The sequence below is a fragment of the Helobdella robusta genome (genome assembly GCF_000326865.2).
Source record: "Helobdella robusta unplaced genomic scaffold HELROscaffold_31, whole genome shotgun sequence".
Taxonomy (NCBI): Eukaryota; Metazoa; Annelida; class Clitellata; order Rhynchobdellida; family Glossiphoniidae; genus Helobdella; species Helobdella robusta.
Window position 1 is genome coordinate 1 of NW_008704544.1, and position 23,760 is coordinate 23,760.

Below are 23,760 nucleotides of genomic sequence, written 5' to 3' on the forward strand. Positions count from 1 at the left end.
TTCCAGCATCAGGGCAATGATGCCTTTACGTGAGATTACAATTAGATTAAAGATTAATACGAATAAATGATTAGATTAATGCAGTTAAATGTAATCATTCGTGAATATTCATGGCCAACCGGCAGCCAATGGGGCGGCAGCAGAAGTTCCTGAATGACTTTCAGTGCATCCACTCGACCCATAGACTGACCAATCAGAGGTGACCTGGTTAAATGACGTCATAATAAATAATTATCATCATTATAGAAGTAGCTATAATAAAAATAACAACAACAATAATAGAAACAATAACAATAATGATAAACTAGAGAACAACGACGACAACAACAACAACAGCAGTACAACAACTGCCCACAATGTTCTTCCCACTGCCGCTGCTGTAGGCGACGGCCAGCATGGACGCACACTGCTCCGAGTAATCTGGCATCTCTCCCTCTTCGTCCACCGCGCCTATCGTGATCGTAAACACAGAGTTGGCATAGCCGTCGTAGTTGCAGTTATCGCCATTCCGACCGCCATTACCACTGGCGACCACGTAGATGGAACCGTAGCCACCTCTGCCGTAGTCGGTTCCGAGACGCATGGCTTCGAATGCCAGCTTGTGCGGCCCGTCTAACGTCTTGCCGTCATCTTCTGGACCCCAGCTAGTTTCAAGCGAAGTGAAAGAAAGAATCGGGAATGATGAATAGTGAAAGAATGGAAGCAATTGTTTGATACGAATGAAAGAAGAGATGGATGAATTTGAAATGAATAAGCGAATCAACCAATCAACCAACCAACCAACCAACCAACCAACCAACCAACCAACCAACCAACCAACCAGCCAACCAACCTGCAACTATAGACGTCATTAACATCAAGTTTGCCAATGAAAGCCCTGGCTTCAGCCTCGTCCGTCATGGGTCCGTCAATCAATCTGATGCCTGAGATCTTTGCATTGAAAGCCAAGCCAACGCCGCAGAAGGAATTGTTTGCTGTAGCTGCTATCTCCCCGGCACACCTGGACACATCCATCGAAAGTTTATCTCAATAAAACATTCTTTTATCCATTCTTCCATCCATCCACTAATCAAATAATCGAACAATCACCTGGTTCCATGGTGGTTGGTATCTTTACTTTTACTGGGAGTTGGGTCATTATCATTTGATACAACATCATAACTTCCTAATGGCTCGTAGTTGTTCCTTATGTCAGTGCTGTTCCAGTCCAAACCTGCTTTCGGTTTTTCATTTTTGCTTTTTATGTGGGAAGGTTAATCAAGCATCTAACATACATGCATCTATTTTTAATCATTTATAAATATACCTCCTCACTTCATTCAACATTTATCCAGATCCTACATCATCCAAACCAACCAACCAACCAATCAACCAGCCAACCAACCAACCAACCAGCCAACCAACCAACCAACCAACCAGCCAGCCAACCAGCCAACCAACCAACCAACCAGCCAGCCAACCAACCGTCATCGATGACAGCAATAGTAATGCCCCTGCCAGTGATGTTATGAGACCAGACCTTCACAACATTCATATCTCTTCCAGGATTTACGCGGTTCAGCTGGAACGAAATGAAAAATTTTCATTGCCATAATTTCACAATTATAATTTTAAAATTATCATTCATAATTATCAAAAATTTTTATAATGATTAAACAACAAAATGGTCATTACTCATGAATAGAGCATATTTAAAAAATGCAAATCATAGTAAGCAGAAGAAATAATAATTACAAATATTATCAACAAATATCAATAATAAAAATAAGTAAAGATAAACTAACCAGATGCCACTGCTTATCAAAATATGGATCGTTGAAATGAAGCACCAAATGATTATTATTTTTCACGCTGGAGTTGATCACATTATTAAGCGATCTTCTATTTAGTCTCTTTTTTGAAGCACCTCTATTACCTTTTGAACCGTCAAAACTATTATTTATAACTCTATTATTATTATTATAATTGTGAGTAAAAAAAATACTGTTAGCAAGAATATCACTGATATTTTGACTTTTATTTACATTACCAACATTATTTTCATTCATTTCATAGCTAATTCTATCACCTAAGTTTGAATTAGTATAAACATTACTTTCTGACAAACTATTTCCACTATTACCAATTAGAGTACTGTGATAAGTGTTTATGGTAGTAATCCTATTAGTGTTAATAATACTGTTGAGAAGTGTCGTGTTATGAATTGTTGTTGCTGCTGCTGCTGCTGTGTTGTTGTGTTGTTGTCGATGTGATGAGTCATTTCGTGACGAGAGGTTGACGTCGGTGAGGTAGTCGAAATGGATTATGTTGTCAGTGTTGTTGCTTATATTTGTATCTATGCTGCTGTCGTTGTTGCTGCCTATGTTACTCTCCACATTTTTTACACTGTCATTTGTAACACTGTTTAGATTTCCTAAAATGATGTTGCTATTTATGTTGGCTCGTTTGGATCTTCTAACCCCAAACTGTTGGTCAAAGTTTAGGACTAAGGGATGTGCTGATAATTTTTCAATTGTGTCGTCTTTTATTTTCTTCCATTCTTTCACAGAGTTTATATCCTTGTACCATGTTATCTTTTCCTGATATGGATTATTGAAAAAATGTTGAAATAAAAAACTTTTAGCAATAATTATTCCTTACAATCCGTGCTTTATAATTTACTTCCTGTCTGCCCATAAAATAATTTCATAAAAAATTACAAGCAAAAACCAAATTCATTCATCTCTAGCATAATTACAAATATTAAATTTAAAAATTGAGGCTGATGTTTCAAAATGTGCACTACAAACCCTGCTGTCATACTGATGACCATGAAGATGATGATGTGAATATCCAGGCCAGTACTTTCTAGTCTTGTAGTTTGGATGAGCAAACAAAAACTTATTCCCAACTTTTTTATTCACCAGCCCTAAATTTATAAGACTGACATCGCTTGCTACCTTATCTGCCAACAAATTAACTGTAGAAACAACAACATCCTCATCATCATCATCATCCTCATCAACATGATAACTGCCTAATTTGAAGGGAGATAAAGAGAGGTCAATCTGAACCAACCAAGTTAATGTTTCAAGCTGTTTTACGTTGCTAAAAGTTTCGGCCGATTTATGAACAATTGTCGTCTGCCTTTTACTACTGATGTAATCTTGTAAAGAACCAAAATCGAATGAATTATTATCGTATTTGTATGATAAGTATAAAAACAACGACAGCGTTAACAACGAGCGGGTTAGGATTTTTTTCGCTATTACAGACATGAAAATAAATTCCGATGTTGAACGAAGCTATAATAAAAATGATGTTGCGGCGGTTAAAAATCAGAAACTTTTTCTACTTAAATCTCTGAGAAAAGTTACGAAAATATTTCAATTAAAAAACAAAGAAAATATTAACAAAGGTAAACTTTCATATCAAGAAAGGTGTAACATTTTAAAAAAGGTAATTGATTAATATCAATAAATATAACTATATTAAAATTAACATTTAGATATACAATCACAATTTTTAGTAACTTAAAATAACTTTTATTAAAGTTTTGTTTGACATCACAATTTTTCTATCTTAAATAGCAAAAATTCTAGTTATGTGCTCAATACTAAACTTTTAGTAACAATGTAAGTATTAAAAGTAAAGTTAATTTAATTTTTTTTTGAAAGTTAGCACGATTGCAACTCAAAAAATCAAAATCGCAACAGTTTTCTCATCAAAATTTGCCGTTTAGCCGTCTTTTGAGATGGTTAGTAATATTATTTTTCCCATAAAGTTTTTTTTTTATAACATGTAATGAATCATATTTCATGTCAATATTTTCAGTATTCTCTGTGCTACAAACAAGAAAACGGTAAATAGTTTTTTCAAATAAAAACTTTTTTTACTGTTTGTTAGAGTTGTTTGTTTTTCCTTTATTTTCCTTATTTATTTCTAAATTCAGCTCATGATGACAGCATTTGGAGTTGTACTTGGACTGCAAAAAATGATCAGCAATACATTGTCACTGGATCAATTAGTGATCATGTCAAAATATGGCAGTGGTATGTGTATGTTATGTTTGTTTTGTGACTGTGTTTGCATGCATGTATTGTTATGTTGTGGTGCATGTCATTTAATTAACATATACTATTACTTTTAATTTAACTATTTCCCCCAGGAAAGATAATCAGTTAGAGGTAAAACACAGTCTGGAAGGCCACCAATTAGGAGTTGTATCAGTTGATGCCGACAGTTCAGGTGAGTTGGCCGCCTCAAGTAGCCTCAACAGTAATATTAGGATTTGGGAGATTGAATCAGGAAAATCTCTACAGTCTATTGATGCTGGACCAGGTCGGTTGGAGTCTGAAGTTTTTTTGTTGCTTTGCTATTAATAATTAATGATTTAGGAATATTAATTATTTCATGAATATTAATCAATCAACCAAGTTGATGCGTGGACGATTAAATTCTCTCCTGATGGAAAGCACATAGCCACTGGCACACACACAGGAAAGATAAATTTGTATGCAGTTGAATCTGGCCAAAAGGAGTCCCAGCTTGATACAAAAGGAAAATTTATGCTTAGTGTTGCTTATGTATGTTGTCGTTGAGGTTTTTATTATTGGTGATGTTGTTTATTTTTGGTTTATTTTTTAATTTATTCAATATTTACTTAAATTTTTTAGAGTCCAAATGGTCAGTATATAGCGTGTGGAGCAATTGATGGATTCATATATGTCCTTGATGTTCAAACTTCAAGATTGTTACATGCCTTGGAAGGTATGTGTGAGAGTATGTTTGTGTGTGTGTCTGTGTGTGTTTGTGTGTGTTTACAGCTGGCTATGATGTTCAGACAGTCTGATTGATATTGTTTGAATTATTGTGTATTTATTTGTTTGTGGATGTATGTATGTACTATGTGTGTGAGTGGCCTGCTTGCAAATTATCACTATCATCATCATCACGGTCACTATCATCACTATCATTATCATCACGGTCACTATCATCATTATCACTATCATCATCATCATTATCACTATCATCATCATTTCTGTCGTAGGCCACGCTATGCCTGTTCGAGATCTGACATTTTCTAAGGACTCCACACATCTAATCACGGCCTCCGATGATAACTACATCAAAGTTTATGACGTGTCAGTTACTGTCACAGTTGTTTTAGAGTACTTTTTCATAATTTTTGATAATGAAGTAAAATAATTTTTATAATTTTTTTCAAAAATTAATAAACTTTTTCATAATTTTTGATAAAAAAGTAAAATAATTATTATAATTATAATGGTGATGATGAAAATGATGTTAAAACCAAAAATATAGACACCAAGCCACAGCCATTTGTTCGTTGTCAGGACATGGTTCTTGGGTATTAGGAGTTGATTTTTCCCCGGATAATAATCATTTTGCATCTAGGTTCACTTTTATTTATTTTCTTTTTGACCTTTTAAACTGTCTACTTTTTTAATTTTTTTTTTTTTTGATTTAATTGCTCATGCCGACTACAGCTCATCAGATAGGACAGTTAAAATATGGGACTTGAAGAATAGAGTTTGTGAGCATACATTTACAGACCACACTGACCAGGTTATAAATCATTGAACCTATGATTGAAAAATTTGTTATCATTCATTACTATTTATATTATAATTCTTCTCTTTATCTATTTATCTCTCTCTCTCTGTAACTTACCAGGTGTGGAGTGTTCATTACAACCAGAAAGGTGACCAGCTTGTTTCAGTTTCAGAAGATAAATCAATTCTCATATACGACTGCCCCATCTAACTTCGAGAGAGGCAAACCTACGCACTCACACACACACACAGACACATACGCACGCACACACAAAATATATCTGTACTGTTATACACATCTACATTTTATGACTATAACCTACAAGTTATGACTATAAAAGGTAATATTGATATACAACAGAAATATGATTAGAATGATGTTTATTAGAAAATCTAACACAATGAACATATCTTGAATTTTGAAATTATTTGGAGATAGTGTAGAAAAATTAATACGTGAGAATTGAAAAAGAACTATAGTGCTTCAGCTATTTTAATTCAGGCTGAAAGTATTACAGTGTTAATGGTCATAGTAATTTTATTTTAAAAGATATAATTATTTCAAATTATATTAGTTGTGAGTATAATATGTTTAATATTGCGCTGCTAATAAATATAATATCATATGATTAATAATTTTTACCTGAATTCACTTTTAAAAACGTTCGCCATTAATAAACGATGCCAGTTTCCTATACATTTCGCATTAAATTCCTTGCCTAATTACTATTTTACTTCCTAATAAGATAAATAGTGACTAAATATATATATACATATGTATATATATATATATAATTATGTATTTATATAAGATTTATATATTCCTTAAATGCATACAATACTATACTTCATACTAGATGAATTGAGATTGGCGAAGTATAACACACAACCAGTATGGTAGATACATTCATTTTAGCATAATATTTTACTTGCATAAATCGCATATAATTCACATAAGCGTGCTTGTATATGATGTTGAATAGATATAATTACTATAGAACTGTATGTATATTATAACATCATATAAAAAAAAATCAATTTTTACATATTAGTCTGTACATTATAATGTATGTAAATGCGGATGTATGTTAATTATATTGATAGTTTTAAAGAAATATGTATGCACATTGTATGTATGGTGTATGTTGGCTGTATGCGATGTGTGTGTAATTCTGTATGTGAACTATGTATGCACTGATGATGTTTTTGTATGTGTGTTTGTTAGTAGATAAATAAATATGAAATGGTATTTAATAAGTTTTGATACAAAATTTGTTTTTAATTTATTTTATATGAAGTTTAAAGTTAAACATTAAAGATAAATATTAATCTTATTTAGTGCTAAAACTGACTGGATCTTGTTTGATCTTTTTGATATTTTATATTTCAAAACATTTTTCAAATTATTTGTAATACAAAGAAAAGAAGGGAAAGACAATTTGTTAATAATCAAAATTTAAATGGAAAAGTTTGTTTGTTTGATTGATCCTTGATTCTTTTTTTGAACCAACAGCCAATTTGATCATTGAATGATTCTTTCTTTGATTTAACCACCAACCAATCAAGTCTAAGTTTAAGTCACATTAAGAAGATTAACAATTAATATTAAAATTAAATAGATTCGATTTTGATTTGACCAACATTTTCTTGCTTATTCAATAATTTATTAATGAAATTTTTCTCTTTGAATTTTGATAATATTATTTCATTTTATCGAAACTTTGATTAAAATGAAATTTGTAGACAGTATTATAATTATAATAATTAATTAAGTATATAGCACTATATGTAATTTTTGTACTGTAACTGTCACTTCTTCATAGAAAAAATCTAGGATCTAGGTAAAACCTCCCTAGACCACCTAGTTGCAATAATGGGGAAAAGAAAGGGATTGAGAGGATTCTTTGAATTTGTGAACAAATTTTTCTCTAAGAAAAAGAAGTATAATGATTTATTATTTATTCATATAATATTTTAATGATCATTATATCATATTATTTTTATTACTATTATTATTCTTATTGTCAATGATGATATTATTTTTTTTATTATTAATTATAGAACTGGGGCAAGCAATGAAAATTTGGCAGATAGACATGATGATGACGAAACTGCTAGCCCATCAAAGGTGTTATTATCTGTTTTGCTTAATATGTACAGGAATGCAATTGTTGATGAAAATCGCAGCATGTTCCGTGTTAGTTAGCTTCTTGTTTAAGTGTTTAGCCACTAGTAAGGCAGGATCGAAAATTTAAACAGCAAGCTTATGCGGAACATGCCTTGATTTTCACCAATAATTACATATATATATATATATATATATATATATGCGCTAAAAAATGTACTATATTTGTAATATAATATATTCATTAAACATATTTTTAAATTCAAATTTCAGAATAAAGAGAAGAAGAAAGGTTTTTATTTTTATGTTATTTGCATACAAGATAGCCTAACATTTTTATTCTTAACAACAAAAATTTCCTTTGATTTATTAAAAAATTTAATGAAAATCATAAACAATTCATGATCAGAATAAAAGTAGTTAGATTTTAGAATTAATAAACTTTTTTGTAAAATGAGTTGAGAAAAAAATGCATGAAATTTTTTTTACTAACTCAGTAACTCCAGAGGTAAACCTTGACGACATAGCCCCAACATGCACGCTCGAATCCATAAACGTTCTGAAGAGTAGAATCAACATTAGGCCTAAAAAAGGTAATACTAATAAGCGCACCTCTGCTCTGACTATCTCCCCAGATGTCGATCGAATGAAAGAAAATGACCTCAACGTCAGTCTGGATAGTCTCAGCGAAGAGGAATTAGTGGAAGACAAGAAGGAAGGAAAAGAAGTGAAATTTTGATATTATTATGAACTATATAAAATATACTATTATTTTTTATAAAAATTTTAAAAGGTTTTATGAAAAAAATCATAATTATTAATACAATTATTATAAAAATTTTGAATAATATAATTTTTTTTCAACAGACAATTAAGTCGCCACCACCAAAAGCAGCCATCCTACCGCCATTAAAAATGAACTCTGACAACAATAAAGCTGTCAACAATGAGAAAAATGAGAAAAATGGTGATGTTTCCATCAAAAGTGATGAGAAATCTAACCAAAGTGATGAGAAATCTAACAGAAATGTTAACAATTCTGACAAAAAAGTTGACCAAATAGACAACGAAACAACTAAAATCACCACATTACCCAAACCAGCCCAGAATTCCAACACTGATACAAAAACGGCCACAACTTCTATTGAAAACAACAGAACCTCTGCTACTGCTACTACCAATGACAATGGTGATGGTGACGCTGAAGCTTCAACTAAAGGCGAAAGAACGAAGAATGATGATAAAAATGATAAAACTAAAGCAGAAAGAGGTGCTAATGGTGGTAAAAAAGTCGACCATAATGATAAAGCTGATGAAAAATTGTCTGGCAAACCCGGCAACGTTGCTAATAATGATGATTTTGTCATCATTTCAGAAAATGATCTGAAAAATGACGACGCTATTGCTGATGATGATAAATCAAAAGATGATGATGATGAAGAGAATTTGGATGATGATGATAATGACGTAATTCAAGTGAACAGAGCTATCAAGACCATTCTCTACGAAATGCCAGCGGAAAAATTTAGTGATAGTGATGCCACAAACTCAGAAGTGGACAGGCCAATGAAGGAAGAAAGAGCAGAGAGAAGTGAAACGAGGAGTCCTGCAACAAAGACATCAACCCCATCGTCTCCTCCAAACGAAAACAAACAACCGGCAACATCGACATCATCCGCCAAAACTAAATTGACAGCGACGTTCTCAACTACGTCATCTTCAGAAGATGTTTTCAAAACTGAAACTCACACAGAACACGATGACAAAGCTAACAAGGACGAAGATGATGATTATCAACTACTTAACAAGCCTGGTGCATCCCTATCTTCCGGATCAATCAACAAAATCCCCAGACCAATGCCTAGAACAATGATGAAACAGTCGAACAATCACAAGCTTAGAGCTGATGAACTCAATACAAACGAGAATAATGACGAGGATGAAGAAGATGGTGAAAAAAGTAACAAGATTAACTCAACAACTTCAAATGATTACCAGAAATTGAATAAAAACTCTGAAAGCGCATCTCTTGGGTCCCTCTCATCCTCATCCTTATCTCCTCAGTCCGAATTTTCTCTAGGAAAATTTTCCCCAGATGTAAAATTTAATGAGAAAAACAAAGAAAACAAACCTACAACAACATCAAAAACAACAAAATCTCCTACAACATCGACCACAACCCCAATGACGAAACCGAAAAGCAAACTATCAACCAGCAGTCTCAGCAGCAACGGCAGCAGCGTTAACAGCAGCAACAGTGGTGTCCACAAGGATGACAGCAGGAGCAACAGCGATAGCAACAACAACAAAGAAACAGACTTTGGTTCTTCATCTTCCATTGGAAAGTTACGAAAAAATCTTTGCATAAAATCTAACTCTAGCTCTTCTTCACCCGCCACTTCAAAAACATCTGCACCACTTACAGCCACCTCTCCCAACGTTTCCTCAACTACGTCACTTGATATTTCACTGACGTCACCATCGTCGTCATCATTAGAATTAGGTTCTGGCAAGAAATTACTACCTGATGCAATGCCCAGAGCATCGTCATCGTCGTTATCTTCATCATCGCCATCGTCATCAACTGCCACAACTACTGCTGCTACTACAAAATCGTCATCATTTTCTGTTAATGCTTCTACTAAAACCTTTGTTGAGAAAGATAATGATGCTGCTATTATAAATGATAGCAAGAAAGTCTTTGTTAAGAATGACAATGATCCTAAGTATACTTATACTGCTACTACTACTACTGCTGCTACTACAACTGCTACTACTACTTCTACTGCTACTACTACTTCTACTTCTAAAATTACTACTGCTGCTGCAACAAAAGATGCAGTCAACAATGAGGACGCCGATGCTGATGTAACTCCGACTGCGGGCGATAATGAGGTCCAGTTAAAACCATTGTCGATAATAACTCAAAATGGCGATCACAAACCTGGTGACGTCACTGCCGCCAACGTCATCAACCATCCTCGTCACGAGGAACAAACCAAACTGTTTGCTAAATCGACATCCAACGGTGAAACTGAAGATAAAACGAAAACGAAACCAGTAGAAAAATCACAACCAGTTGGAAAATTCATGTTGAAACCGGCCGATGGCGCATCGCTATTGTTTAAAAATAACGACGCAACTGAAACTATTGCTAAAATTAACGCAGAGAACGTGGAAAAACCGACGGAGAAGAGAGTTATAAATAGCGAGAACATGGTGGCAAAAAAATTAGCACCTCCCCCAACCCGCAAACCTATGAAACAGGATCCAAACATCAAAAATCAGGAAAATAATCTCAACAACAACACGGAAACTGAAAGTTCTGGTAAACCCGAAATACCTATTTTAAAACAAATCAGCGAACCAGACACAAAAACCGCCGAAGTTTTTAAAAGAAAACCTCTAGCTAGTGAAACTGAAACAAAACCTATGAAAGCCCCACCGACCCTGGCAAAACCAAAACCAAAAAAATAAATGAAAAAACCATGTGATTATAGCATTAATTGAAACGGCAATTGTAACTAAATATTAATTGTAAAATAATTAACTACACACTACACATAAACTCGTAACAAAATGCCATTATAAACATAGAAAAGCTTGACATTTACTTATATGTAGTGCCTTAAATTACAAGCAAGCTTGAAATATATTTTTATACCATACATTGTAAAATATACAACACACAAACAAACACACACACACACACACACACACACATACGACATCTTTATAAGAGAATCTGTTTTTATTGCTACGTTATAGTTTACAGTACGACTTATTCTTCACTTTTACCAAGTTTTTGATTCTTTAGTACCTTATTGTCGTTAAGATGTTATTATTTATATTATATATATATATATATATATATATATAATATATAGATCTATAATTTATTTTTGCCTTACGCGTGTTCATGCATTTATTTTTCTATACAATGTTTTCCTGCTCTAACGCTAAATTTCTGTGTAAATTTACTTCAAGTTACATATATTTATTATGTAAATTATATATATATATATATATATAATTAAAATGTATATTTATATATATAAAGCTATGACCATTATAAAGACATTCTACTTAATTTAATGTAGCGGTTATGTTATGTTCATAATCATGACAACACTCACAAACACACACAGAGTTCCATGATAGTAGTTTGTATGGTTTCACCATCATGATTTTTACCTTATTTCATCCCATCGGTACAAACGTTCGTTACTCGTTAAATTTTATTCTAAATTTTAGGTCATATATTTATTAATTAATTATTACATTTAATTATTTATATTAATTTTTAATGAATTTATTTATTTTTAATTTATTTAGCTAACTAAATCAAACGCTGTTTTCACAAATCAAATCTATTTTTATAGCCTGCTATTATATTAAGATCTTACAATGAAATGATGTTTTCAGGATTTATGTATGTATGTATGCATGTGTACGTACGTATGTATGTATGTGTATGTATGTATGAATATACTTTTCATACCAGATATATATATATATATATATATATATATATATATATATATATATATATATAAACATTATATTTTGTATGTACTTACAATTATATACGCTTTTACGTTTTATTTAGTTTATTCCTTAATATATGAATGTAAGATGTACTGTACATACTACATATACATACTTCACACATACACACGTTCACTTACACACATACTTTATCAGTTCTACCCAGTACTCATATATACTCAGGCGCATACATACATACATACACAAACACACATACGAACATAAATACACACACACACATACGTACACGCATGCATACATACACAAACATTATCCGTTTATCATTACAGAAGTCTTCTGTATTACGGATGGAGAGTTAAAATGAAAGTTGACGTACATGAAAGTTGAGCCCAGAACTTCAATATGGCATGCTAATCAAAACGGGTTTATACATACATGCTTGCTTATAAAAACATTTAAACACACATGTACGTATATACATTATATATATAATATATATATATATATAATTATTTATATATCGTGAGAGAGAGACAGAGTAAGTAGAAAAAGAAAGAGAGACATAGCCATATTTTTTACAATGCTGTACTTCACAGAATTTCTACATTACATTTATATTTATAGTAATAATAATAAAATTATTATTATTATAATTTATGTAGTTATAATTAAAACCATAAAAATGGTGGCAGCAATGGTAATAGTAGCGACAATAGTTAGAAAATAATTACCAGTGATGGCTGAGAATAATAAAAGCACCATTGCCGGTTGTGTGAATGTCGCTGGAGTAATTAACCAAGACAAGCCTCGTCTATAATTAGAGATAATTAATTAATTAATAATAACAACTAATTATTAATTATATTATTAATACCAATAATAATAGTGGTGACTGTGATAGTTACAAGATAAAGAAATTACTAAAAAAATAATTACAATAATAATAATAATATTAGTCATAATATTAATTGCAATGCTAATAATAATCAATAGTAATAACAAATTTAAAAAAATTTTCCTCTGAGCCTCGTAAAAATTTACTATTTAAGTACATATGCGGCCCTTTAAACGTAGAATAGTTCTCAGTTTTCCCACCCCTGTTCTACGAAATTCACATTGAGAATAATAATTACAGACAAAGTAATCAGCTGAACATTAATAATAATGACGGTGATTGCGTAACAATAATTATTAATATTATTAATTAAATGTAATAATAACTATTAAGAGTTCTCTATTTGGAATAAGGGCAATTACTACAGACAACTTAGGTTTCAAACTAAGTTGTAATTATTATGATTATTATTATTTTAAACAATTATCATCGGGATGTATATTTACCATCATCATCAGCAGCATCATCATCAGCAGCAGACATCACCACCATCATCATTACTAGCACAACTTTTGCTATCGACAACAGTAATAAGAACAGCCCCAGAAGATTTCTGACCAATCAGATCGTTCCTCACGTCGTCGTAGGCTGGTTCCAGCCCCGCAAACTCCTCCCCTTTTCTCCCCATCTTTTCTTTCATCATCATTAGTAGAGGTAGTGGCAGTGAGGGCAGCGATGACGTAGAATCGGTCGGTTTGGCTGCGGTTGCTACAGCCGATACTGTTGTTGTGTTATTGCTTGTGACGTCACTGCTTTCGTCATCATTACCTTCATCATCGTCGGCAATCATTTTCATTTCTTTCATCATGGCCAACATCCTCGATGATGATATTCGACTGCGACTCATCCTCCTCTTCATCATCTTCATCATCGCGAACTTTGTGGCGCAAACGGAAACCGATACGTTGCTTATATCGAATACTCCAGGACGTAATATCCGAGCTCTGTACGTCACTGATTTTGTTTGGTTGGGGGCCAGTCGAATTAGGGTTTTAGTTTTACCGACCCATAAAAAACTTTTCCTCGGAGTTGAGACCTGTATGGCTGAAGTTGCGGGCGGTGGAGGTTGCTGATTGGCCGATAGAATCGTTGACGTCGTCGTTATCGAGAGTTTGTCAGTAGATTGCTGCTGCTGCTGCTGTTGGGATGAGGCCATGTTAGATGGGGAGGTGGCTGCCGATGTGACGGAATCTGCCGAACTCGTGCAGGGCGGCGTTCTACGGCTGCTCGTAAGTTCTCTCCTTCGTTTGTTCGGCAAATCAACTTTATTACATTTTTATCAAATAGCATCACATCTATTTACAACAAACAAATAACACGAATCACATGAACAAAAATGACGTCATTAACGTGGCATCACGTGACAAGGGAAGGACGTACTTTTCAACGGGTTGTCCCAAATCGAGGATGGCTATAAGATCTTCATTGCAACAATTGAGCAGGTTTATTTGAATGACTACTGTACAGGACCTTGTTCAAATTTGCATTGATTTATTCATCCTTTCTTTCAATCATACATTCATTCATTCATTCGCTCACTCACTCACGACTAACTTTTCTTTGGTGAAATCGTGCCTAACGAGCGATTTAAAATTGAAAAATATCGTGACAAGTTGCATCATCAGAAAACGCTCTTTTTCAGATAATTGCCTAAAAGTTTTGGCATATTTAGATTTTTTTTTGCCGGAAGTTATCGTCGTCGACATGGCGTTGATTGGCTGTTTCGCAGTGGCGTCAGAAAATTTTAGTTGCATCACTTCTTTCTGAGGCTTTGTGTGATGTTGATGTTCGTTTATGTTGATGGTATTAATTATTATTATCAACATCATCGTCATCAATCGTCATCATCATCAGCACCTTTTGAACGGGAGGACAAATGATTGGAAGGTCAGGCCTCGAAAACTTCAACAACATGAAACCGTATTTGTTGCGCTTGTAGGTGTGACTTTTTATCAGGGAAGACTGTGATCGATTGAATTAATTTTGTCGTCAATTGTGATTGGTTGAATCATTCAGTGATCTATTGTGATTGGTTGAATCATTCAGTGATCTATTGTGATTGGCTAAATTATTTACTAGTTGGTTGCAATAAAATTAAATAACAAACTTAGAAACGAAAATACAATCAATTGAGGCAGTCAATAAGAGCTCACCTCTTTAAAAACGTCAACCAATCACAACTCACTTCAAACCCCAATTCAAAATCAACTACCAATCAGAAATCACCACTTCAAAAACACCAACCCATCATAACTTACCTTCCAAACGACAACCAATAAAAATCTATTTTCGATGGCTTTCAGGAGATAATTGGTCTGTTTCAAATTCCTATCATCGTCATCATCATCCATATTGTCATCATTAACATTAGACTCTTCGAGAAGTTTTAGTAACATTTCATCATTATTATCATCATCGTCATCATCAATGTAAAGATCATTATCATTACTACCACCATCACCGTCGTTATCATTATCATCATCATCGTTGTGAGTGATGATGATACTGTTGAATTGACGTCCTGATGATGTATTTTTTAGTAAGGTGTCTATGCTGTCTAGACTGTAGAGGTCTTCATGTTCTTTGTTGGAAAACTGTTGTTTATGATGATGATGATGATGATGGGGCTGATGATGATGATGTCATATAAGATGACGATGATGATAGTGATGATAGTAGTGAGGATGATGATAACGATTATGTATGCTAAGAATTGAATAAAGTCGGCAATGACAAAATCCAAAGCAACAACAACAACAAGACTTACATTGCATACGTCAGTAAATGTTGTATTTCGTTGAAGTTGTTGTTGCTGCTGATGTTGTTGTTCGCGTGACCAACGGGCTCTTAAATTCAACAGATACGACTCTCCAGGTTTAATAAACGTCTCTAATGGTGAAGATAACGATGATGATGAAGACGACGATGATGAAGATGGCGATGATTAAGATGATAAAAATAAGACGATATTCATAACCATAGATAACAAGTGCGACGAACAATCACTACATTCATCGTTATTATTATAACCACCATCATCACCACCATCATCATTACATTACCTCCCGAAATACTTCTTCTCTCTCTCTCTCTATCTTTGTCAGTAGAAAAGACATTGAGTTTCATCATTTTCAGAAGTTTCCAGGATTTACTAATGCACATCACCTTCACTATCGTCATGTCGTAGTCCTGTGTGTATGCGTTTGTACGCACGTATGTATGTACGTCTGCTTTGCTCGTTCGTTAGTATGTATGTGTGTGTGTGTGTTGTGTGTGTGTGAATATCATGTTTGCATGTATGTAAAACTCTATACAAAAAAAAAACAAACATACCAAATTAATATTGTCGACACTCAGTGAGATATCCACGTTGCTTTTAATATAATTACCATCCCTATTATTACTATTTTCATTATTATTATTATTACTACTTTTATTACTATTTTCATTATTATTATTATTACTACTATTACTAACATCACGCAACTCATCGTCATCATCGTCCTTATCGGTAGTATTAGTAGTAGCGACATTACCACTGCTGCTACTACTACTTCTACTACTGCTATCAGCCAATCGTTTTGGTGCATTAACTAAAGCGGCATTACGAGCCCCAACAGGGTTATTTTTACCCCAGCCGGAAATTAAGTCACCGTTGGCAGCTGTGGAAGCTGTTTTAACAGCTGCAGTAGCTGTGTTAGCAGCTGTGTTACCCCTTTTAGCAGCGGCAACTGCTGCGTCGCCTGCGTCTTCGGCGTAGTTCAGCAGGTGGTAGGATTTGTATGTAGTGGCGTAGATACTAATTGATGGTTGAACTGTTATGGTCGATGAATGCCGGATGAGTCGATATCTGTTTTGAGGGGTGTTCAACATTTGAAAATATAATTTGCGATGTGTGCGTACGATGAAGTCAAAACGAAAGAAACTCCTAGAAAAAAAAGACTTTACAACAATTTACACAAACAACCAACATTAACAACAGTTTCAATGATAGTTAAAACAAACAACAAACCTCAGCTTCCTAGAGTTATTTTTCTTACTTTGGTAACTAGCGCTACTAACTTTTGCACTGACACCAGCGTTAACAACTGCGTCATTATTATTGCTAGACTTGTTATCGTCATCACCATTTCTATTCATGGTATTTGCGTTCAGCGTCGTTACGGTGGGAAACGACACGTCGGTAACTTGGCGACAATCGGTCGGCGAACCGTTACCAACACCGATAATATTCGACGACGACGACAAAGAAGTCACGGTACTTTCTGGCGCACAGCTACTTCTATTTTCAAGCGCGTCGCTACTACTTTTACTATCGACAACACTCCGCAAAGTTGGAATGCTACTATTATCCGCTTCGTAACCGCTACCGACAACATTCGCTTTCGATTCAACAACACCGCGGACAGGCGACATTTTTCGGTATTTTTTCGCTCTCTTTTTGCCAAGTAAATTAGTGTCATCAAGGCCAACATCGTTGAGGTTTCTAGCGTAGTACACCAACAATTTAATAGGGTGGACCCCGACTTTCAGAGGGCACTGAATCCTCAAGGTGAAAGTCATCGTTTCACCCGGTTTGAGTCCGGATTTCGAATTAGGCAGTGGTACCCTTATTAAATCTGTGTTCTGTTGGTAATTATATTAAAAAAAGTCACCACAAACATAATTAACATTACCATAATTAACATAATTAATTAACATTACATCACGAACACCATTACCACGAATATCGTAATTATAAACAATCACAACAACCTTGCTATCACCAGCACTATCATTGGATTTCGAGATCCTACAAGCTCCTCCCATAAGCGAAAAAAACTGCATGTTATTGGACGTGATGAAAATTTGATTGACATTTCTCAGGCCACAGTTAACGAATGTAAAGGTACATTTTGACACCTCACCACATAGCATGGTTGACGGAAAGTTATGCATGTACATCTGATGATTATTATGGTGATGAAGGTTATGGTAACGATTATGATAGTAGTGATAATGATGATGATAATAATACTAATGATGATGATGATAATAGTACTAATGATGATGATGATGTAATGATAGCATGGATGGTGTGTGAAAATTGAAATACGTAATAATATCTGCAAGTTAAATAGCCCTGTGGATAAGTAGCTACGCATAAACGACTCCAAATAATTACATTATCGCAATAATTATTAGTAATATAATCAAATTATTATATTATATATCATATTTATAAACCTCCATTTTTATGTCAGAAGGTACGAAGCTGAAATACAGCCTCCTATCTATCGCGTATTTCACATTCATTTTATCTTCTTTGGTTTTATTCAATCTTTTTCCATTTACTGATAACTCGACACAGCCTGGGACAGTTAACTGTTGTTGCTGCTGCTGTTGTTGTTGTTGCTGCTGATGTAGCTGCTGCTGTTGCTGTTGCTGATGTTGTTGATGTTTTTGTTGATGTGTATCATCTGATTCAGAGGATGGTAGTTCTTGTGAATGTTGCAGCTTTCGTTGATATTCCTCTTTTTGTTGCAGCAGTAATTTTTTTCGTCTGTTGTTAAGTAATCTTTGTTTCTCGTCCAGAGTTTCCTGCCTCTCAGACAGGTCGCTCTGTTTCTTAATAATCGCCTGCTCTCTTTGGAATATTACCTTCGTCGGTAGTCTGTACCTCGAATCTTCCAGATCAATTCTCATCTGCTGAAGTTCGCTGACGTCATTTTGTAGTAATTTGAATTCAACATCTAACTGCTGTTCGTCGTTTGTCAGAGTTATCTGTTGGCGAGTTAGCAAGGTAGCTGTATCGTTTGAAAAATCGTGAGCTCGCGAATCCAAGTCAGTCAATTGTGGCGTGTTGTTGGCATTTTCTACTACTATTAGTTTGTTGGCATGTTGCTGTAGCATTGAGAGGTTGTTTGGTTGTTGTGTCATTTCTACACTGTCCTTGTTTGCCGTTCGTGGTTGAGCAGCTGAATTGTTACTAGCAGAGATGTTGTTGCTACCATTGTTGTCGTTGTTGTTGTTGCCACTTCTGCTGTTTAAGATGAACAGGAGATTTGAACTATCAGCACTTTTGTAACCTCTCTGTCTCATGAGCTCTCTTTTGCTTAAATCACTTTCCTCATCATCACTTTCCTCATCTTCTTTACTCTCTCCATCATCAGCGTCATCTTCCTCGCTGTCATCTTCATCGCCATCTTCAGGCTGCTTATTACGAACTAGAGCCGGTATAAACTCGATGTCCACATGGTCCGAGAACTTGACGGTTTTTCCACTTTGACCAACCCTACCATCGACAAAACGCTTGGTACCGACCGATCTGGAATCGAATATCATACCTCGGTCAAGCAGTTTCGACGTAAGAAGTATACCGGCTTCGACAGCATTTTTACGACTATCGATTAACAGCCCACTGTCGTCTTCGTCGTCATCAACCTCCTCTTCCTCCTCTACAATATCATCATTTTCGCTACTGCCATCTGTGGCATTACTACCAGTGTGACTACTTTTACTAGTGGAACTTTTTACATTACTGACGCTACTGCTAGTAGAAGTATCGTTCGTAACATTACTTGCCGATTTTGTAACGATCGCGTCAGTCTTCAGCGCTACCGAGTCCGACGAATCGGCGAGTCGGTTCTTCAGAGCACTAAACGCCACTGCACTAGCGTCTGCAGCAGCAGTGGTGGCAGCAACATCGTTGAGAGTGGCAGTAGAAGTGTTACCATCACGGACAACCGTTTTAACTCCTCTGCTGACAGTCACATCATCAATGTTGCAGCCGACCTGCAGTGTTAAGTTATCGCTGAGTGTACTCTTTGAAAACTGCCATGACGATGTGGGTGCGATGTGTGGTTGTATCTGTTGAGAGACCGATGATGATGACGTTGTCTCCATCTGCGGAGTGGCGAGTGAGGGAGATAGTGAGGGGGGTGGAGGGGCGATTTGAAATGCAAGGTTCGTAATTTTTATGCTGCTGGCGACTGAAGAATTCAACGTCAGTCGCACGTTCTTCCACTGCAGGCCGTCAATGATGACCTCGTCAACAACTTGACACAGAATCATGTTCGCCTTTACATAATCATCATCATCATCAGCAGCAGCGGCATCACCATCATCCCCACCATCTAGAACCTTCCAGAGCAGATGAACATTCTTCAAGCACAGTGGTATCTTCAAAGGATTGTTCAACTTGATCTCCAGTGTGACTGGCTCTCCAACGACAGCAACGACATTTTCAGTATTGTTTGTGAATTGATTGTAGCAATAAACAGTTGTTTTCAAGCCACTATTACTACAACCACACCTCATTAACATATTACGCTCCAATTCCTCAAACTCTGATTCGTCAGTTTGAATAGTTTCCTCATCCAATGAGATTCCAGACGCCCGGACCCAGCCACCTCTCAGCACTGCACAATGTTGAGGGTAGCAAAGAATTCTAATTGATTTGCAGTCAACGATCGGCAGTGGCAGCATTTCTAAATGTTGTTGTTGAAGTTGCAGATGGTGACTCTGCTGTTTTCTGTCAGCTGTCATCGGTAGCATCAACATCTGTTGCTTAAAAATATTGAGATACTGAGCAAAGAAAGCAGCTTGTTGTGTGGCCGACTGCTTGCTGTGTGGAGTCAGCAGTCTCATGAAAGCTACTGTAGCTAAGCCGAGTTCCTTGACATTATAAGACTGTGTACCGATGGTTAGATGTATGTGATCCTCGGCCAGGAACCATTTCTTATCACTGAAGACTTGCAAGGCATTGAAGTAGCACCTCAATGCATGCTTCTTCTGGCCTGCCTTGTTGAACCTGTGCCCAGCAAGAACCATGTGAAAGGCATACTTCCGCTGCATAACAACGCTCTTCATCTTCAAGAAACACAGAGCTGTTTGTTCTAAGAACAATGAACTCAGCAGATCTGATTCTTCGGTAGTACCGGACATATATTGCACTGAAGCTTCTGTGTACTGGTTCTTACTCTTAAGTATCTCTGTACTTATGATGGTTGCCCTGGTTGTGTAGTTCAACAGTCTGGTGATGGTGCTGTAAGTTTTGATGGCCTGATCCATGTAGTGGCCGGGGTACTGCCTGCCCCCCTGATGGCCTCCCTGCAGATACACTGACAGACAGGCCATCTCCAGGGCCCCCGCGTAGTGCACCCAGGCACTGTCACTGTTGAAATCTTTCTTGATAGCGTGGAAGGTCTGGTAGGCCAGGTCGTAGAGGCGAAACAGCAGGGATATGTCGCCGATTCTTCGCATCTGCATTTCCGGAGAGTCAGACGAGTAAACGACAACCGAACTGTTAACGTTCTGTGTAACGGGCTTTGTTCGACCAAACCACTTGCTTGCATTGAATATGGACCCCTTTATACCTTTCCTCATTGAGACTTGATCACTCAAAGTTTTCAGAGTTTTTTCAACCCAAGGAAATAATGCACGTAGTATGAACTCATCCATGAAGACCTTCAATCTGTTCTGATCACTGGCCGTCATCAAACTGCCCATCAGTCTTTTGGAGGAAACGAATCTGTTGATTATGGAGGAAGAAGCAGTGGAAGGTGCAAGCAGTGATGCAGACGACGATGACGACGCGCATGATGATGCATCCAGGCAGTAGTTATCATCAGAGTCATTCTTTTTGTTGTTGTTATTAGCACTGATGTTATTATTTGAGAAATTGACAGAGGTGATGTGGAGGTACGAAATATCATCATAGGTGGTGATATTGTTAGGCAGGGATGTTGATGATAACGACGACAACGACGTTGAAGATGGTGATGTTGTTTGCTGCAGTGGGTGTTCCAGTTGGGTTGTCCTAATTTCTGGATTGTAGGCCGGCATCATCATTCCTAAGTCTTCTACTACTTCTTGCAAAAGTCTATCATTGAATGGCCTCTTTAGAGCATGCGCCAGCCATGGGTTATTAACTAGGTTAACATCATTATCTAACTCTACCAGCTGCTGATGTTGTTGTTGCTGTTGTTGATGTAACTGCTGTTGATGTCTGTGGTCCTTTGCAATTTTTCGAGAATTTATATGAAGCAGGTGACAGCAATGACTACCATATTTGTCCTTCACTAATTGGTAGACCTGTTCAGCCTTGCTATCTTCTTGTTCGGACACATCGTGAACAAGAACGTAATACCTGAGTATGTTGGGTATGAACCATTTAGCTTCGTGTAACAAAAGTGGCGTGGAAGAGGCGCCAGCACTATTGGCTGCGGTCACCCCAGATGACGTCATCAATAACGTTGTGGAAGTTGGTTGAGTTGTATACTGTTGATGTTGTTGCATTGATGGATGGTGTTGTTGTAGAGTTAAGATGAGTTTGTTTAGTTGTTCAAGTGGGTTAGGATCTGATGTTGAGACTGCAATGATACAAGATACATAATGCTTAATAAATTCATGGTCCAAAGTAGGCATGGTCTCGAGAAAATATTTCTTATAGTTTGCATACCATGGAGTGTAGTTACTGAATTCAATGGTGAAAGTGGTGTCGGTGGGTTTTTCCTCCCCATCTTTTCTATCTCTAGAGGAAGCTGTCTTCGACAGAGCATCATAGAACTGCACAACAGATGTATACTGTCTGGGTTTTTGAATTATTGACCTTTCCTTGTCAACTTCACTTTCCTGCTTCACAAACTGGTAACTATTGAAAACAAGATCATTCAGTTTCTTCTTTATTACCAGATTTGAGAGGGATGGTTTGTTAAGGTCTTGCAAGTTGATTTTGAAACTTGATGGAATGGAATGTATAATGTTTGAAACATCTTTTATCTGACCTGGTTTTGTGAAATTTAATTTTATTGAAATAACAAAATTACTATTTATTAATTTAATGAACAGGCAAGAAGTCAATAAAAAATAATTAGCCCACCCCCAGCCCAGCAAAACTTACCATCTTGTGATGTGAAAGCAAATGGCTGAACCAGCTCAACAAAGGAAAGGTTGTTTTTCTGGCACTGCCTCTCAACTTCCTCGCTGGCAATAACGGCCACTGCCGGACAGAAAGTTTCTAAAATAAAATCTGTGGGCGTTTCTTTAACATCGGCCTGCTGTTGAGACATTCTCAAAACTTCTCAATGTTTCTAAGTGCAGTTGCACTTTGTGGAAAACGGTGTTTAATTTTTGGTTAGATTAAAATCATATGAAACGAAAATTATATTAAATAATTTAAAATGTAATTTTAATTAAGATCGTTGACGGGAAAATATAGGAGAGAAGTTAGAAAGACATTTAATTAGAATTTTGAGACATATACAGAAACGTAAACAAACGTAAGTTGAGTGTAACGTAACAAAAATTATTTTTCCTTAAATTAATTTTTAAATACACTTAAAAATGGATTTATAAAACTACGCATTTAGAGAGCTTTGTCCGTGAAAAAAACTCACACGTGTACAATTGTGCATACACACGCGTGCACATTAACCGGGACCTCAAGAACAATTTCTCGATTCTTCGAACCCGTCTGCTCAATTTTTCTAAATAATTCCATCATTTGTAACTTTTTTTAAAGTTAACGAACGTTTGACACATCAAACGGCGTACGGATTGCGAATTCAGTGTAAAATATTGGAAAAATAAATCAAGATATGAATATATGAATGAATGTATGAATTAATAAATAAATGGATGAATGGAAAAAGTGTTACACCTCACAACACATCAGCCTAACTGTACAGAATATA

The 23,760-nt window shown here is 35.6% G+C and overlaps 4 protein-coding genes across 4 annotated transcripts; 2 read left to right on the forward strand and 2 right to left on the reverse strand.

The window, feature by feature from the left end:
• Positions 1 to 108: 108 nt before the first annotated feature.
• HELRODRAFT_81814 (hypothetical protein) lies at positions 109 to 2,048 on the reverse strand (the record flags this gene model as incomplete). Its single annotated transcript, XM_009022194.1, has 6 exons — positions 109 to 204; positions 356 to 644; positions 833 to 1,000; positions 1,090 to 1,216; positions 1,465 to 1,561; positions 1,785 to 2,048. 6 exons carry the CDS (start codon positions 2,046 to 2,048, stop codon positions 109 to 111), a joined length of 1,041 nt encoding a protein of 346 aa, XP_009020442.1.
• Positions 2,049 to 3,519: 1,471 nt separating this feature from the next.
• On the forward strand, positions 3,520 to 6,809 carry HELRODRAFT_185706 (hypothetical protein). The gene is made up of 10 exons (XM_009022195.1): positions 3,520 to 3,736; positions 3,814 to 3,841; positions 3,932 to 4,031; positions 4,148 to 4,320; positions 4,417 to 4,565; positions 4,656 to 4,749; positions 5,030 to 5,123; positions 5,305 to 5,397; positions 5,490 to 5,568; positions 5,677 to 6,809. Exons 1-10 carry the CDS (start codon positions 3,734 to 3,736, stop codon positions 5,764 to 5,766), a joined length of 903 nt encoding a protein of 300 aa, XP_009020443.1. The 5' UTR covers positions 3,520 to 3,733; the 3' UTR covers positions 5,767 to 6,809.
• Positions 6,810 to 7,428: 619 nt separating this feature from the next.
• Positions 7,429 to 11,157, forward strand: HELRODRAFT_174752 (hypothetical protein; the record flags this gene model as incomplete). The annotated part of the gene is made up of 5 exons (XM_009022196.1): positions 7,429 to 7,496; positions 7,617 to 7,752; positions 7,954 to 7,972; positions 8,316 to 8,407; positions 8,548 to 11,157. 5 exons carry the CDS (start codon positions 7,429 to 7,431, stop codon positions 11,155 to 11,157), a joined length of 2,925 nt encoding a protein of 974 aa, XP_009020444.1.
• Positions 11,158 to 12,760: 1,603 nt separating this feature from the next.
• Positions 12,761 to 23,136, reverse strand: HELRODRAFT_192257 (hypothetical protein; the record flags this gene model as incomplete). The annotated part of the gene is made up of 13 exons (XM_009022197.1): positions 12,761 to 14,325; positions 14,465 to 14,554; positions 14,639 to 14,853; positions 14,942 to 15,046; positions 15,343 to 15,458; positions 15,603 to 15,678; positions 15,852 to 15,973; positions 16,147 to 16,273; positions 16,562 to 16,934; positions 17,097 to 17,710; positions 17,840 to 18,028; positions 18,311 to 22,851; positions 22,968 to 23,136. The coding sequence occupies 13 exons, from the start codon at positions 23,134 to 23,136 to the stop codon at positions 13,554 to 13,556; spliced, it is 7,509 nt and encodes a 2,502-aa protein (XP_009020445.1). The 3' UTR covers positions 12,761 to 13,553.
• Between the last annotated feature and the right edge of the window lie 624 nt (positions 23,137 to 23,760).